This window comes from Acanthopagrus latus, chromosome 11 (assembly GCF_904848185.1).
Source record: "Acanthopagrus latus isolate v.2019 chromosome 11, fAcaLat1.1, whole genome shotgun sequence".
Lineage (NCBI taxonomy): Eukaryota > Metazoa > Chordata > Actinopteri > Spariformes > Sparidae > Acanthopagrus > Acanthopagrus latus.
Window position 1 is genome coordinate 157,393 of NC_051049.1, and position 14,628 is coordinate 172,020.

Consider the following 14,628-nt stretch of genomic DNA (forward strand, 5'->3'; position numbering starts at 1 on the left):
CCTCCATCTGGAATCACTCATCTCCTGTACATTACTTAATTCTGGAATAATAGACGAATTCAGTTTTAGTGCTCTTTAGGGGGCCTTTTGCTTACCCTTCACACACCCACAGAGCTGATTAATGGCTCCGGGGCCCCCTGGACATGTAAACACCTCATGGGCCACACTCCTCAACTCACAGTAAGGGAAAAAAAACTGTTGCAGTTAAGTCTTAGCTCTGAATGTGTAACTGTGTAGCCAGCTCACTTCTCATTTGAGGCAAGGGCTGAAAAAGCAGTGCAGATTGTTGTTGTGGAATTGAAGTGTGACTAGTAGAAGCAGTGGGACGGTTGGCTACGTGCAGGAGGCTGACTCTAGCATGATAGCTCAAACTGACCCTCTCCGAGTTCTGTTTGGGTCGATACCTGTTGAGATGATGGAAGAGGTTAGAGTTCGCTGACCCTTTTTGCATCTAATGCTGGTCTGTCATTTGTAAGAGTTCAGGTAGTCAAACCATTTCCAAATAAGCGAAGCGGTGTGACATTTCTTCCATTCAGTTTCTTCATCTTGGTCAGTTTTGTCCCATTCAGTATCACTAGTCAGACTGCTCATTTTCTTGTGCTGGCTCTGTACCGTCATTCTGAGTTGTTGTGAGTGGGAGGGGCCAGAAACATGCATCCATCACATGCATTTATTTCTCTGCTGTTCAGTTGGCTGTTGATCATTGTTATCATGGAACATTTTATTGTGAAAATTATGGCGATCGATTTATCGCCCAGCCCTAGGGTAAGCACATTTTATAGGCACTGTATATGTTGTGTATGTGTTTGTATATTCAGTATCTTTCATGTCTTTTGATGTTTCTCAGAGCTTCCTGAACTCTTAGCTGGACCCACTTGATTCAGCGTCCCAGAGGTGATGTGATGTTGTTTGTGAAGGTCCTCAGATCAGCTCTGAGTTCAGCTGGAAATAAATGTTTATTGTGTTTAGGAAAACTCAACTGTATCAGGACTCATCAGACACAGACTCATCAGTCCACTAGTGCCACCAGGCTGCAGGGCGTGATAAATCATGAGCCTGATGAGTGCAGAGTGTGTTGTGATGTAGAGGAGCGCTGCTTGGTTTCACTGGTTCAGGGTTCAGAGTAATGAGAGCACATTACAGCAGGACAAACTGCTCTTTAATGTTTAAAGAGAGCGAAGCAGCCGGCGGCTCTGCTGTCAGCTTATATTATTACAGAAAAATCTTCAGTTAGCAGCTCAAACCGTGCTCACATTAATGATATTTTTCAACCTGGGTGGAGGAGGAACGGCTGCGAAGAAAACACAAAATTTCTCATCAGAAACACATTTCATAATGGCATGAAGATGAACAAAAATTTAGACAAAACTAATCCTGAACTCCTTCGATCCAGTTGCTGTCACTGCACACCTGATGAAGACCCTGGAGCGACTGGTCCTCGTCCATCTCCGCCCTCCTTTTATGGACCCATTCAAGTTTGCTGATCAACCTGGCACTGGAGTGGGCTGTCTCACCTGGAAAAGCTTGGAAGCACTGTGAGGATCATGTCCTTTGATTTCTCCAGTGCTTTCAATACCATACAGCCTGGACTTCTAGGGGACAAGCTGGAGCTCACAGGTGGACCATCACCTCACATCGTGGATCCGTGGTTCAGATTCAGAATACTTATTAATCCCTGGGGGGAAATAGTTTTTGTTCCAGATGCTCTGTGCAAAGTTAAAATATAAATATATCATGAATGGAAACAAGAGATAAACATAAAGATATGAATAGAATAGTGGGGCGTCATTTAGCTCAGTTTGTAGAGCAGCATCCCACATACAGAGGCTTTGTCCTTGCTGCAGCGGCCCCGGGTTCGACTCCCGACCTGGGGCCCTTTGCTGCGTGTCACTCCCCCCTCTCTCATCCTGTTTCCTGTTACACATTCAGCTGTTCTGTCAATAAAAGCCAAAAGCCAATAAATAAATAAATAAAATGATAAAGTAGACAATAAAGTAGACAATAAATGGGGCAACTAATTGTTCAACTATTTGGATAATCCAGAGGACATTATTGCAAAATCCGACTGTGCAAGTTAGGCTTGAACATTTCCAATTACGCTCCAAACACGCTAAATGTCACAAATCTCGCAACTCTCAATATCGCTGGCTGTCTCTACACCGACCATCGTTGCCTGTCATTCATCCGCCTCCGTCCCTCCCACAACTTCCTGTTCCTCAACAACCAAACTTGCTGCTTGGACACTTTCGTGACAAAAGCCCGTTTTTACCATTTCCTCCTGCACCAAACACAAAGCAAAAGTGACGGCAATGTTCATGAAAAAGCATGGTGGACATTATTTACCCTAAGTCCGGTTATGGACCTGCCGGTGCGTCCATCGACTCAGGAGGTGGGCCGTGTTAGCGGCTAGCAGCTGCTAACACGAACATCCACAGATTCCGATTCCACTTTGTTGTCCGCGCGTCTCCACATCTCCTCAGACCCAAACAGAATCTGTCCAGACTCGTTTAGTCTCATTAATCCACAACAGTCAGTTTAGATGCACAGAAGAGAACGGGACCGAACTGCCAGCAAAATCCCGGTCCAGCTCGCACCTCTGCAGGTATAAATCTGCTCGTTTCTTAAGGTATATTGTGGAAGTGAGCTCTGCAGTGATTGGCTCTGGTGCGCACGTGACTGTGATGGTTCTGGTGGACAATGCTCGCGGAATTTGTAAAACATTTATGAAATAATTTATTAACAGTATGATTGTAGTCCAAATAAATCCGACTTGGCACACCCTTGAACCAAGCAGCAGCCATCAGGTCAGTCTGATCCGCAGAGATATTTGAGGCACACATACACACACACACACACACACACACAGATTTCTTGCTTTTATAGAGAGATGGTATGGTGTCAGAGTGAGTCAGTCTTCATCTCTATGTGGATGAGTTTCAGAGATAGAAACACCTTTAAGTCTCTGAACAGTTAATTTATGAATATAAATCATGTCATATATTATGTATAATTTATTAGAAAATACACATTGACATAAATCATAAATCGAGAATCCAATCAGCAACAGGAAGTCTCTCTAACTCAGTGGACTACTGCTGCCAAAAACATCAGGTCTGCTTCACCCAGTGACTTCCTACATTTCCCAGGATGCTCTTGGACGGAGCAGCCAGAGGGTGGATTGTAAAAATGTGAAACAGTCAGCTGGTTTTATTTTGACCTCAGGAAACGATTCTGCTACAGTCGACACACAAACAAACTGTTTCAAGTTCTTCTGTGGCAGCGATAATCTTCGTCCTCTGCTTCATCCTCCTCTTCAGTCTCCTCCTCATCATCCTACTCTTCATCCTCCTCTTCAGTCTCCTCCTCATCATCCTACTCTTCCTCCTCCTCTTCAGTCTCCTCCTCATCATCCTACTCTTCATCCTCCTCTTCAGTCTCCTCCTCATCATCCTACTCTTCATCCTCCTCTTCAGTCTCCTCCTCATCATCCTACTCTTCATCCTCCTCTTCAGTCTCCTCCTCATCATCCTACTCTTCATCCTCCTCTTCAGTCTACTCTTCATCATCCTGCTCTTCATCCTGCTCCTCATCCTCCTCTTCATCTTAATCAGATTTTAACTTGTCTTAGAATGTCTCCTCAACACTTCCTGTTCCCACCTCCCAGATTCTGCCTCACATCAAAAAACATTTCCTAGTATGCACTGCAACTTGCTGCAGAGTAAACTCATAAGAAATACTTAAAAAAGCGAGGTCAGCTGAGGTGAGGTTAGGCGAGGTTAAGGAAGGTGAGGGTAGGCGAGGTGAGCTGAGGTTAGGTCAGTTTAGGTAAAGTGAGCTAAGGTTAGGCAAGCTGAGGTGAGGCAAAGTTAGGTGAGGTTAGGCGAGAATGAGTTAGGTTAGGTGAGGCGAAGTTAGGCGAGGCGAGGTTAGGTGAGGCGAGGTAAGGTTAGGGTTAGGTGAAGTTAGGTTAGGTTAGGCAAGGTGAGGTTAGGCGTGAGTGTGTCTTTAATGTCTAATCTCTCTCATTAACAGCACCTGGGTCATAAATTGAAGATTAGACCTTTTATGATCCAGATAAGAGAAAAAAACAAAAAGTTCAGGAGTTAAGAAGCTGCTCTGAAGTCTGGTGATATGCCAGATACTTCTGTATGGGGAGGAGGAGGAGGAGGTGGTGGAGGAGCTGGACAAGGTTTCATGGTTAGCTGGCTGCCGCGAGGCCGGCGATCAGAGAATCGACTAATTTAGCAACAGAATGAAACACTGGTTTGATATCAGAGAAACTCGACGTGACCTTCATCATGCTGCTGAATCTCACAGTTTAATCCTTCAGTCACAGAAACCAACTTGACAAAGAGATGATGATGAAACTGTGATCAAAGTGATGCACTGACAAATATACTTTTATTCAGTCTGTTTAAAGACTTCTTTGTGACTATTATGATATCAAACAATGTGGAGCAACGTGACAGCAGGCAGGGACTGATATAATCTCGACGACAAGCTGAAGTGAAGTCTCGGAAAGTGTCGGGATGAGATCTGCACTGATTAATTGATATTGATTGGTAGATTAGAACTGCACAGTGCAACATTTCTTTTACAAGCTGTCATGATGTCAGCTCAGGATTTTTATTTCTCTTTTATTGTGGTAGATATTTGTGAGAGTGGTGAAGGAAATTACATCAGCATCAACATGAGAAACACAAAGTTGAAACTTGTAACAAAAAATACTAGAAGTAAAACTTTGTTTCAGATAAACTCCAGCTCCCCTGTGGGTTCAGCTAATTAAAATGGTTATCATTATTAAATGATGACCTCATTAACACGCTGCCCTCAAACATTCCTCCTGCTTTTATTTTTTAATCTTAACAGAAAGAAAGAAGCTGGACATGTTTGGTTTCACTGCAGGCTTCAGATGATTTCAGCGGTTTGTCTTCAGTCTTCAGCCCAAATGTCAGCGTGACTCCCTGTTGATTTATTGTGTTTCTCTGATGATAAACTGATGACGATGTTCAGCCTGAAGCTTCTCTCACTTTAACTGTGCAGAGTCGGTCTGAGGACAGAACAAACTCTGAATCACTTCCAATTTATTCACAAGTTTGATGTTTGAATTCAATGTGTGATTTGTCACAACCTCCAGAACCATCTGTTCTCATGCTGCACACTCACGTTTGAAACATTTACACAGAACATGACAGAACCTGAAAATGGCTTAAATAAATAAATGATGTAAAAACTTAAATGTTATGTATCAGGGTACAGTACCTTTGATTTATCAGTACTCTGATTCTTAGTCCATAATTAAAGTGACTGTCTCTTCTGATTAGAGGACACAAGGATTTTTGATTTTTGTTTCACTTGTCTCCACTCTGACATGTTCTCTCTGTTCTTCTGCTGGTCCTCCTGCTGGTCCTCTCCTGGGTCCTCCCTGGTCCTCCCCACCGTTCCTTCCACTGGTCCTCCTGCTGGTCCTCTCCCTGGTCCCCTCCCTGGTCCTCCTGCTGGTCCTTTTGCTTGTCCTTCCCCTGGTCCTCCCTCTGTCCCTTCCCCTGGTTTCCCGCTGGTCCTCCTGCTGGTCCTTCCCCTGGTCCTCCATCCTGGTTCTGTGTAGAATCGGTTCCACCTGCAGATGGTGATGGGGGTTCCAGAATCTGGTCTGTCCGACCTGCTGCTGACGGTTCTGCAGCGGTCCGGTTGGAGGGAAGGTACTGCAGTCCTGTGTCGTGGCTGGGAGGAGTCTCAGGGTCTCCTGCAGTTCCTCGGAGGTCAGAGCGGGAGTGGTGCACCTCGGGGCGGTGAGGGCGGGGCCACTTGGCATCTGCGAGCCATCCTGAACCTGACTCAGTCGGCACATGATGACACTCAAATCCACGACTTCCTGTCCCAACACTTCTCCACACAGAACGAGCCCTCACCAGCGTCAGTGCTGCTGTTTGGATCCGACCCGCTGTGTGCGGCAGCAGTGCTCCGCAGCGCGCAGGACTTGGGCCTCACATTACCCATGGTGCACTGGGTGCTTGGCCAGCCACTCAGCCCTGATGCATTGCATGCCATCGGGCTGCCACTCGGCCTGCTGGCCTACGGAGAGGTGGAGAAGAAACCACTCGACTTCTACATCAGAGACGCCCTTCAACTTGTCACCAGGGCTGTTGCCGCAGCAACCATGGTGAGACCAGACCTGGCCCTGATCCAGAACATGGTGAACTGCTATGACAAACCCAACAAACACGAGGTGCCCTCATCGGGACAGTATCTGTCCAGGTAAGAGCAGTCTGTTATTATGAGTGTGTTAAAGAATGTTAATTAATGTTCATGATTAATCAAGATATTTATTCAATATAAATGTTGGAGGGTTGAACTTTATTCATGAGGAGATTAATTGCACAGACTAAAGCTCTCTATCTGTCTGTCTGTCTTTCAAATTCAGTTCAAAGGGGCTTTATTGGCATGAAAGTTTCAAGAACAATGTTTCCAAAGAATCCATCCAAACACTCGGACAGAGCACAACAAATAACACCAACACATTTACATTAATTATATTAATTAATTAATTTTATTGTGTGTGTGTGTGTGTGTGTGTGTGTTTGTCTCAGGTTGTGGCATGTTGATATATATTGGGCAACAGATTTGCCCTGTCTCCTCCCAGGAGTATTTTTAATGTTGATTGGTCATTCAGCTCTTTGAAATCTGAGGTTATAGAGTTGAATTTGTCAAAATAAATGTTCCTTGTTTCATTGAATTTTTCACATTGTAGGAGAAAGTGCATCTCTGTCTGAACTCACCTGTCCAACAGTGACCACATGTGTGTTTTCTTTTGGTTGCCATGATTTATTGTGCTTCTTGTTTGGATCGTCAGTTTGTGGTCACTGAGCCTGAACCGGGTCAGGATCTGTCTCTGCTTTCTGTCTCTGACCGTAGAGATATTCTGCTAGTTCATCTTCTCTGTTTAGGGCCAGATAACATTCTAATCTACTTTGGCTTTTAGTTTCTTCTTTCCGATGTTCCTGGTAGGTTTCTTTACATTGTGTTGTAATTATCTTGACTGTGATTGGTGTTTGGGGAGCAGAGTTGTTGTGAGGCTGGTCAGACTGTCTGAGAGGGCAGTCAGCCTCAGAACCAGCTGACACAGTGGACTCTGTTCTGGGCTCAGCTCTGAGTGTCTCTGCTGAACTTCAGGTGGTTAAAAGTTGAGAGTTCTCTTGTGAATGTTAATTATCAGTGGGTATTTGCCTAATTCTGCGCTACATGCATTTGTTGGTGTGTTTCTGTGTAAAATGAATCTGCAGAATTCTGCATGTAAAGATTCTTTTGGATATTTGTCCCAGCAGGTAAAGTTCTGATGACTGAGTGGAGCCCAGACTTCACTACCGTACAGCACAATGGGCTGGATGATGCTATCAAATATTTTAAGTCAGATTTTGACTGAAATTTGGAAATTATAAAAATTATAAACCTCTTCTTGTCAGGCTCGGACAAGGAGAGAGGACTCACATGCAGAATGGCAGAAGTAATGTCAGGTTTTATTGGCTGATTGCAACTCTTCAGCAAGAATGACAAAGCAAAAGGCTATGAACTGCTATGAGGCAACACACAAACATAAAACAGGAATAACGAAAGGCACTCCCGAAGGAGGACTCCTACTCTGAGCTGAAATCTTTTAGCTATGAAACTTAATCAGAAAAGAAAATCGCTCCGAAGAGGTCAGCACACAGGCTATGAAACGTACTACTCTAAACACTTTATACACATGGGGGAGGGGAACACAGGTGAAAACAATCAAGGATTAGGGATGACGTCAGACCAGGGACACAAGAGGAAGGGCAAGTTACTTTTCAAAATAAAACATGAAATTCACAAGACAAAAACCCAAGACAGAACATCCCTCACCGCGATGTGACACTTCTCTGTGTGAAGAAGTCAGTTTGTTCGTCTCCAAATTTAACAGCATACATATTTAACAAATACATTGATTTAACCAGATCATACATTTTGCCCACTATACCACAGTGTAGGAGCCTGTAATAGAGCCCTTCATGCCAAATAGAGTCAAAAGCTTTCTTGAAATCAATGGAACAAGTGAATATTTTACCATTTTTTGTTTGGTATACATGTTTGTTAATTAAAGTGTTAAAGGGTGTATACATGGTCGATGGTGTTGGTGTTTTGGGAGGAGGCCAATTTGACTTTTACTCAAGATGGAGTGTTCCTCAAGGAAATCTAGTATTCTTTTATTGAGAATACTGCAGAATAATTTACCCAGACAGCTGCTTACACAGATGCCACGGTAGTTATAAGGGTCTGACTGGTCTCCACTCTTATGAATGGGGGAAATGAGTCCTCTGCACCAGATGTCAGAAAAACATCCTGACTGTAGTACAGTATTGACAACTTCAACACTGCACGCTGCATCTCTGGGCTGCTACATTTGAGCATTTCATTTTTAATGCTGTCTGGACCACCTGCTTTCCTCAGCTGGAGAGATTGTGTCTGTGTGGTCAATTCTTCCCAAGTAATTGGGAAATCAAGGGGGTTTTGGTTGGTAAATGTTTCTTCTAATGTTTGGAGGTTTTCTTGTATAATACATTGATCTGAATTTATTTGATTTATTGGTATGTCTTTGTACAGATTTTCAAAATGTGCTCTCCAGATGTCACCATTTTGGATGGGTAGTGTCTGTTGCTTTATGTTGAACTTGTTCCTCATGTCCCAGAATTGATTCTAATTAATGGCATTATCAGTATGTTCAAGTTTCATGTGAGTATGATTTAGTTTTTTGTTCCTAATTGTACATTTATATTTCTTTAGAATTTCATTGTATCTGATGCGTCAGGCTGGGTTATTTGGTGGTCGATTTCATTTGTTATGACTCTCAGCTCTTTTCTGATGGTCTTGCATTCTTGATCAAACCATTTCTTAGTGTTTTGCCTTTTAACAGGCTTCTGTTTTTGTTTTATGAGGTCAGCTTTTATAGCTGCTTTATGAAATATCATATTGAAATCATCAGTGGCCTTGTTTACACCATTTCTAGTAGAGACATATTGGTTTTGGTCATAAATTGATATGTCCATAGGATTCAAATTAAACAGCTTGCTGGGTTCCCTTTCTGTGTCACTAATTTGATCTGAATGTTTAAAGAACATATTTATTTGGTTGTGGTCTGAAAGGAGGGATTGCTGTCTGACAGCGACTGCACTGATAGTGGAGGGGTACATGCCAGTGATTGCATAGTCTACTACACTAGACCCAAGAGCTGATGTGAATCTCCCTAAAGAGTCCCCTATGAACCTTCCATTAACTATGGACAGGCCTAAGGCCCGACAGAGATGCACCCTGCCACTTGGATTTATTTCAGAGTCGAGGTTGTTACGACAGGTGATGGTTGGTGTGGTAAACAGGGGGGCCCTGACCAAATACATTGTTGTGTAAGGTGGCACATCCTCTTCTGATCTTTATATTGGTGTCATGGATGACATGAGGAGGAGTGTCTGTCCTAGGCAGCATGTTGGAGATCACAATGCGGGTGTCATGAAATTCCTTACTGGCTTGGCCAGCTTCCTCACTGCCTCAGCAGTGTCTTTTCAGAGGCTGTGAAGGTCATTTGTTCCTGTGTGGATCACCAGGTATTAAGGCTCCCAAGGGTCTCCTTTTTTAACAGCTTCATTGCCTGGCCTGTGGTGCTGCATCGTTTCAACAGCACTTTCTTACCAGGAAAAAGATTGTTTGTGTCCAGGAATTTTCCATTAAGTCAGCCAGCAGGACCACTTGTGGAGCTTGTTCTTCTGGCTAAGTGGAGGGCAGCTGGGATGGGCAGAGCTGGCTGTTGGCGACTGGCTGTGTGGGTGTATCAGGAGTTGCCAGGATGTTGTTGGGGTTAGTGCAGAGCAGAGATGATGGGACAGAGACAAGGCAGTGATTTGGGACACTGGCAGGGAGAGTCTGTGTCTCTGTGGTTGTCATCGTGAGGACTGCTGAGAGTTGGTCTGTGAGGTGTTGGACTTTCCTGGAGAAGCTCCTTTCTCTATTCTCAGCATCCTCCACTTTGGCTAACTGAGCACGGAGCACAATGTTCTCCTGTTTTAGTGCTTCTACACTTCCTCTGAGGTCAGATGCCAAGACTGGGTTGTCTCTCTTGAGCTGTTGGGCTCTCATCATCTTCACTGTCAGAGGGAACATTGATCCTCTTGGTGTTCGCCTCAGCTTTTAACAAGGAGAATGCCTCTTCAAAAGACTTCAGGTTGGCTTCATTCCCCTGGACCATGAACTTTCCTTTGGTGTAGTAAGTGACGGTGAGCAGAGGGTCATCCTTGTCGAGCTGTTCATCTTTACAGATCTTTAATCTGCCTCCTGAGCCGATGCCTTCACTGGATACGTGTGCATAATTGTTGCACAAAGAATCTTTCCAGATGTAGACGGAGTCAGAGAAGAATATGAGGTTGTTCTTCTTCCTTCCTTCTTTGTGTTGGGTGTAGTCAGTGAAAAGGACCTCTGGATTTTCCCGTCGTGTCTTGTCCTTGTGTTTCTCCCAAGCTGCTGCGCTCTTACATTTAGCAGGGTATCCAACCTCCCTGCTCTCTGTCCTGTTAGCTGCCTTCTGACTGGTTTCCATGGCGACCACTTGTTTACTCCACAGGGGCTAGGCTAACTGTTTACTTTCTTTGCTTTTCTAGCCCTTAAACACAGTATTTTTGGTTTGTTTTTTTGTTCTTCATCTTGTCTTCATAGGATACCTCTTCTGTGCAGTTTCTCCTTGTAAATGTTGGTAACAGTGGCAGGTAGTATCCGAGTTAGCAGCTGACATCAAGCTATACAGTTGAGCTAGCTAGTTGATGGTTAGCTAGTTGTTTTGATTTAAAATATATATCCAAAGATTATATTTTTCCTCTGTTTTGATAATTCATTTTGTTACCTTTTCTTTAAAGTCCTTTCTGAAGAATATTTGAAGATTCTTTTGTAAAATGTCCCACATTTTAGGTCCAAGTTTGAGAATTATTCAGGAGCTCATTTCTGTGCGTGTGTGTGTGGGGGGGGGGGGGGTCACTCACTGTCCCTCAGGTTGTGGCATGTTGATATATATGATATATATTGGGCAGCAAGATACGCCCCTTTTCCCAGGAGTATTTTTAACGTACTCTCTCTCTCTCTCTCTCTCTCTCTGTCTCAAGACAGGATCAGTATGAACAGTATGTAATGTATGTACAGTATGGACCTGTCTCTCCTCTCCTTTAGATTCCCCTCTGTCTCCGCTGTATATGAGGACGTAATGTTCAGCCTGCTCTGAGGACAAAGTGTGTAATAAAGCTGATGATCCACTAGAGGGCAGCGTCTTTGCCTCGGCTACACCCATATATTAAGCTGTTGGAGCAGCGGGGGGTGAGGAGGGTTGGCGAGAGAACTTCCTGTTTATGCTCTCAATGTTTCTATGTGTTAATATTTCTAGTTTAAAATCCAAATTGAACTCTTATTTTTAACCAAAGAGCTGCAGTCAGCATTAAAGATTTTATTGATCTCATTTATTCATCTAATTTACATCACTGCATTGCTGTCATTCCAGTTATCTGACTCTTCAAGTGGCTGCCAGTTTGTTTAAGTTAGCATTGCTAAACCTAGCTAGCTTTTTATTTTTCTTCCACAAAGTGGCAACTACCAGACTGTTGATGCTGACGAAACTCAGATACCACGTGACACCAACGGTGTTATACTATTGGCTGACAAACCTTGTTATAAGTTGAACCTACTGTCAGAATTCTGAAACAGAGATCAGCAAAACAATCATTCTACAATGATTAATTCATAGTCATATTAATGTTTTTAGGATTTTTGTTCTGCATCTCTCTACAAGCTGATGTTTCAGTGAATCACAGGAAGTGATGAGCCACAGGGAAGTCACATGATTCATGACATCATTATTCATCTTGGACAGGAAACAGTTTGATGGCCCTGCCTTTTGCAAATGTAAGTGTTACCTGTGTTTCATTCTGTCCTGTAGGTTCCTATCCAACACGTCTTTCTCTGGTCTGACGGGACCAGTCCATGTCCATCAGAACCATTCTCAGGTGCTCACCTCGCAGCGGTTCCACATCTGGAGCTTGCGGCGGGATGCACTGGGTCAGCCTACTTGGGTGACGGTGGGCAGCTGGGAGGGAGGCGAGCTGCAGGTGGAGGAGCAGGGGGTGTGGCAGGGACCCAAAACTCGACACAGGACAGAGGGAATGGGCAGGAGAACCAGGGGGCGCTGGAGGGCTGGGATGCCGGTACTGGGGAGTCGAGTGCGAGTGGTGACATTGGTGGAACATCCCTTCGTGTTCACGAGGGATGTGGACGATGAGGGCAGCTGCCCGGCCGGGCAGTACTGCCTTGACGCCGGCACCAACAGCTCGGAGAATCTGGAGAGGTTCTTCCAGGAAGTGGCAGGCGGGAATAGCAGCTTCCTGCCACCAGAGTACAGTAAGTGTTGCTATGGTTACTGCGTCGACCTACTGGAGAAGCTTGCCGAGGACCTGGGCTTCGAGTTCGACCTTTACATCGTCGGGGACGGGAAGTATGGCGCATGGAAGGGTGGACGCTGGACGGGGCTGGTGGGTGACCTCCTTAATGGGCTGGCAGACATGGCCGTCACCTCCTTTAGCATCAACTCAGCTCGCAGTCGGGTCATTGACTTCACCTCGCCCTTCTTCTCCACCAGCCTGGGCATCCTGGTGCGCAGTAAGGACACAGCAGCCCCCATTGGTGCCTTCATGTGGCCTCTGCACTGGTCCATGTGGGTGGGCATCTTCCTGGCGTTGCACATCACAGCGCTCTTCCTCACGCTGTATGAGTGGAAGAGTCCGTATGGCATGACGCCTCACGGACGCAATAGGATCCGCGTGTTCTCATACTCATCGGCTCTGAACCTGTGCTATGCCATCCTGTTTGGTCGCACGGTCTCCTCCAAGACACCCAAGTGCTGGACGGGTCGCTTCTTAATGAACCTATGGGCCATTTTCTGCCTGCTGGTGCTGTCCAGCTACACCGCCAACCTCGCCGCCGTCATGGTGGGCGAGAAGACCTTTGAGGAGGTTTCAGGGATCCACGACTCCAAGGTGAGAAGTTCAGATCATTGATTACACATGAGTCTCTGAACATATGCAACATATGCAGATGACTGCAGGTACTGACCTCTGCTACCTGGTGATGTCATCATCAAACAGCAGTCAGGTATCACTGTGATCACTGAATCAGCTCATTCATCAGTTCTTTGGATTCAGTCATCAATGATCCTGATGACTAAACCAATTGATGGAGTCGATCAGGACTCTGTGATGAACTTCTATGTTAAGATATTTACCATTATTCAGAGAGGAAGAACAAGAAGAAAACTCAATTATGATCAAATAATAGATCAATATATTTAGTTTAGATGAAAACAGAAGTCAAACTGATGAAAACATAAAATCTAATTCCAGCATGTTGTTCACTCTTTCTGCTTCCTGCACTAAAATAGTGACAGATTAAATTTGTTCTCTGGGTCACCTGCCTCGTCCTAAATACACTTTAATTCAGCAGCTGACTGAAGCATGAAAAGAGTGTTTAAACTGCCGGGGTTGCTGGGAGATATTTGGGGGGAGGTGTAATTGGACGTCCATCTACGTGTGATTATCTTTTTATTTTGAATGTGCAGAAACTGACAGAGCAGAGAAACACTGTGATGCCTTCTCAAAGTTGTCTGAATGTGTGTGCATGCATGCGTGCATGCGGTGACAGATTTCTCCACTAAAAAGATTTAGCCTTTGTTCTTCATGTTGCTGAGTTGTTTTGTAATTCATCACAAATGTTTCCAACAATTTCCAAGCAGGACAAATCCACGTTTCCTCAAACTAATGCTGTGTTTAAGTCCTGTCACTATGACTTCAGGAGAAAGGAAGAGGAAGGAAGTCAGAGAACGAGATGAAACATTACGAGAAGAAACTTTAAATCATGACCTTGTCTGTGAACATGTGTGCATTCAAAACAATGTAACGACCCGTCACATTGAAAATAACATAAAAATATGTGAAATGAAAATTCTTCTTCTTCTTCTTCTTCTTCTTCTTCTTCTTCCTCCTAACATTCTTCACCTCTTTCTTCTTCTTTGTTGGTGTGTCAGCTGCATCACCCATCATGGGGTTTTCGTTTTGGAACAGTGAGGGAGAGCAGCGCCGAGGACTACATGAAGAAGAGTTTTCCAGAGATGCATGAGTACATGAGACGCTTCAACGAGCCAACTACACCTGAAGGAGTTGCCACTCTCAAGTAAGAGATCCAACAAGAACTGATGAGAACAAGAGGGAACAGAGGAGAACTAGAGGGAACAGAAGAGAACAAGTGGGAACAGAGGAGAACAAGAGGGAACAGAGGAGAACAAGTGGGAACAGAGGAGAACTAGAGGGAACAGAGGAGAACTAGAGGGAACAGAGGAGAACAAGTGGGAACAGAGGAGAACTAGAGGGAACAGAGGAGAACTAGAGGGAACAGAGGAGAACAAGTGGGAACAGAGGAGAACTAGAGGGAACAGAGGAGAACAAATGGGAACAGAGGAGAACAAGTGGGAACAGAGGAGAACTAGAGGGAACAGAGGAGAACAAGTGGGAACAGAGGAGAACTAGAGGGAACAGA

At 44.6% G+C, this 14,628-nt stretch overlaps 1 protein-coding gene across 3 annotated transcripts in view; it reads left to right on the forward strand.

Annotated features, from left to right (window-relative positions):
- grin3bb (glutamate receptor, ionotropic, N-methyl-D-aspartate 3Bb) overlaps positions 1-14,628 on the forward strand; it is a 62,890-nt gene that overhangs the window by 31,838 nt on the left and 16,424 nt on the right. For 2 of the 3 annotated variants that reach the window (XM_037115238.1, XM_037115237.1), the window contains exons 4-6: positions 5,609-6,258; positions 11,984-13,076; positions 14,120-14,265. In XM_037115238.1, the coding sequence (XP_036971133.1) occupies positions 5,609-6,258; positions 11,984-13,076; positions 14,120-14,265 (1,889 nt within the window). Of the gene's footprint in view, positions 1-1,431; positions 1,618-5,608; positions 6,259-11,983; positions 13,077-14,119; positions 14,266-14,628 lie in introns of those variants that run through there. The other variant, XM_037115239.1, reaches the window with a different exon arrangement.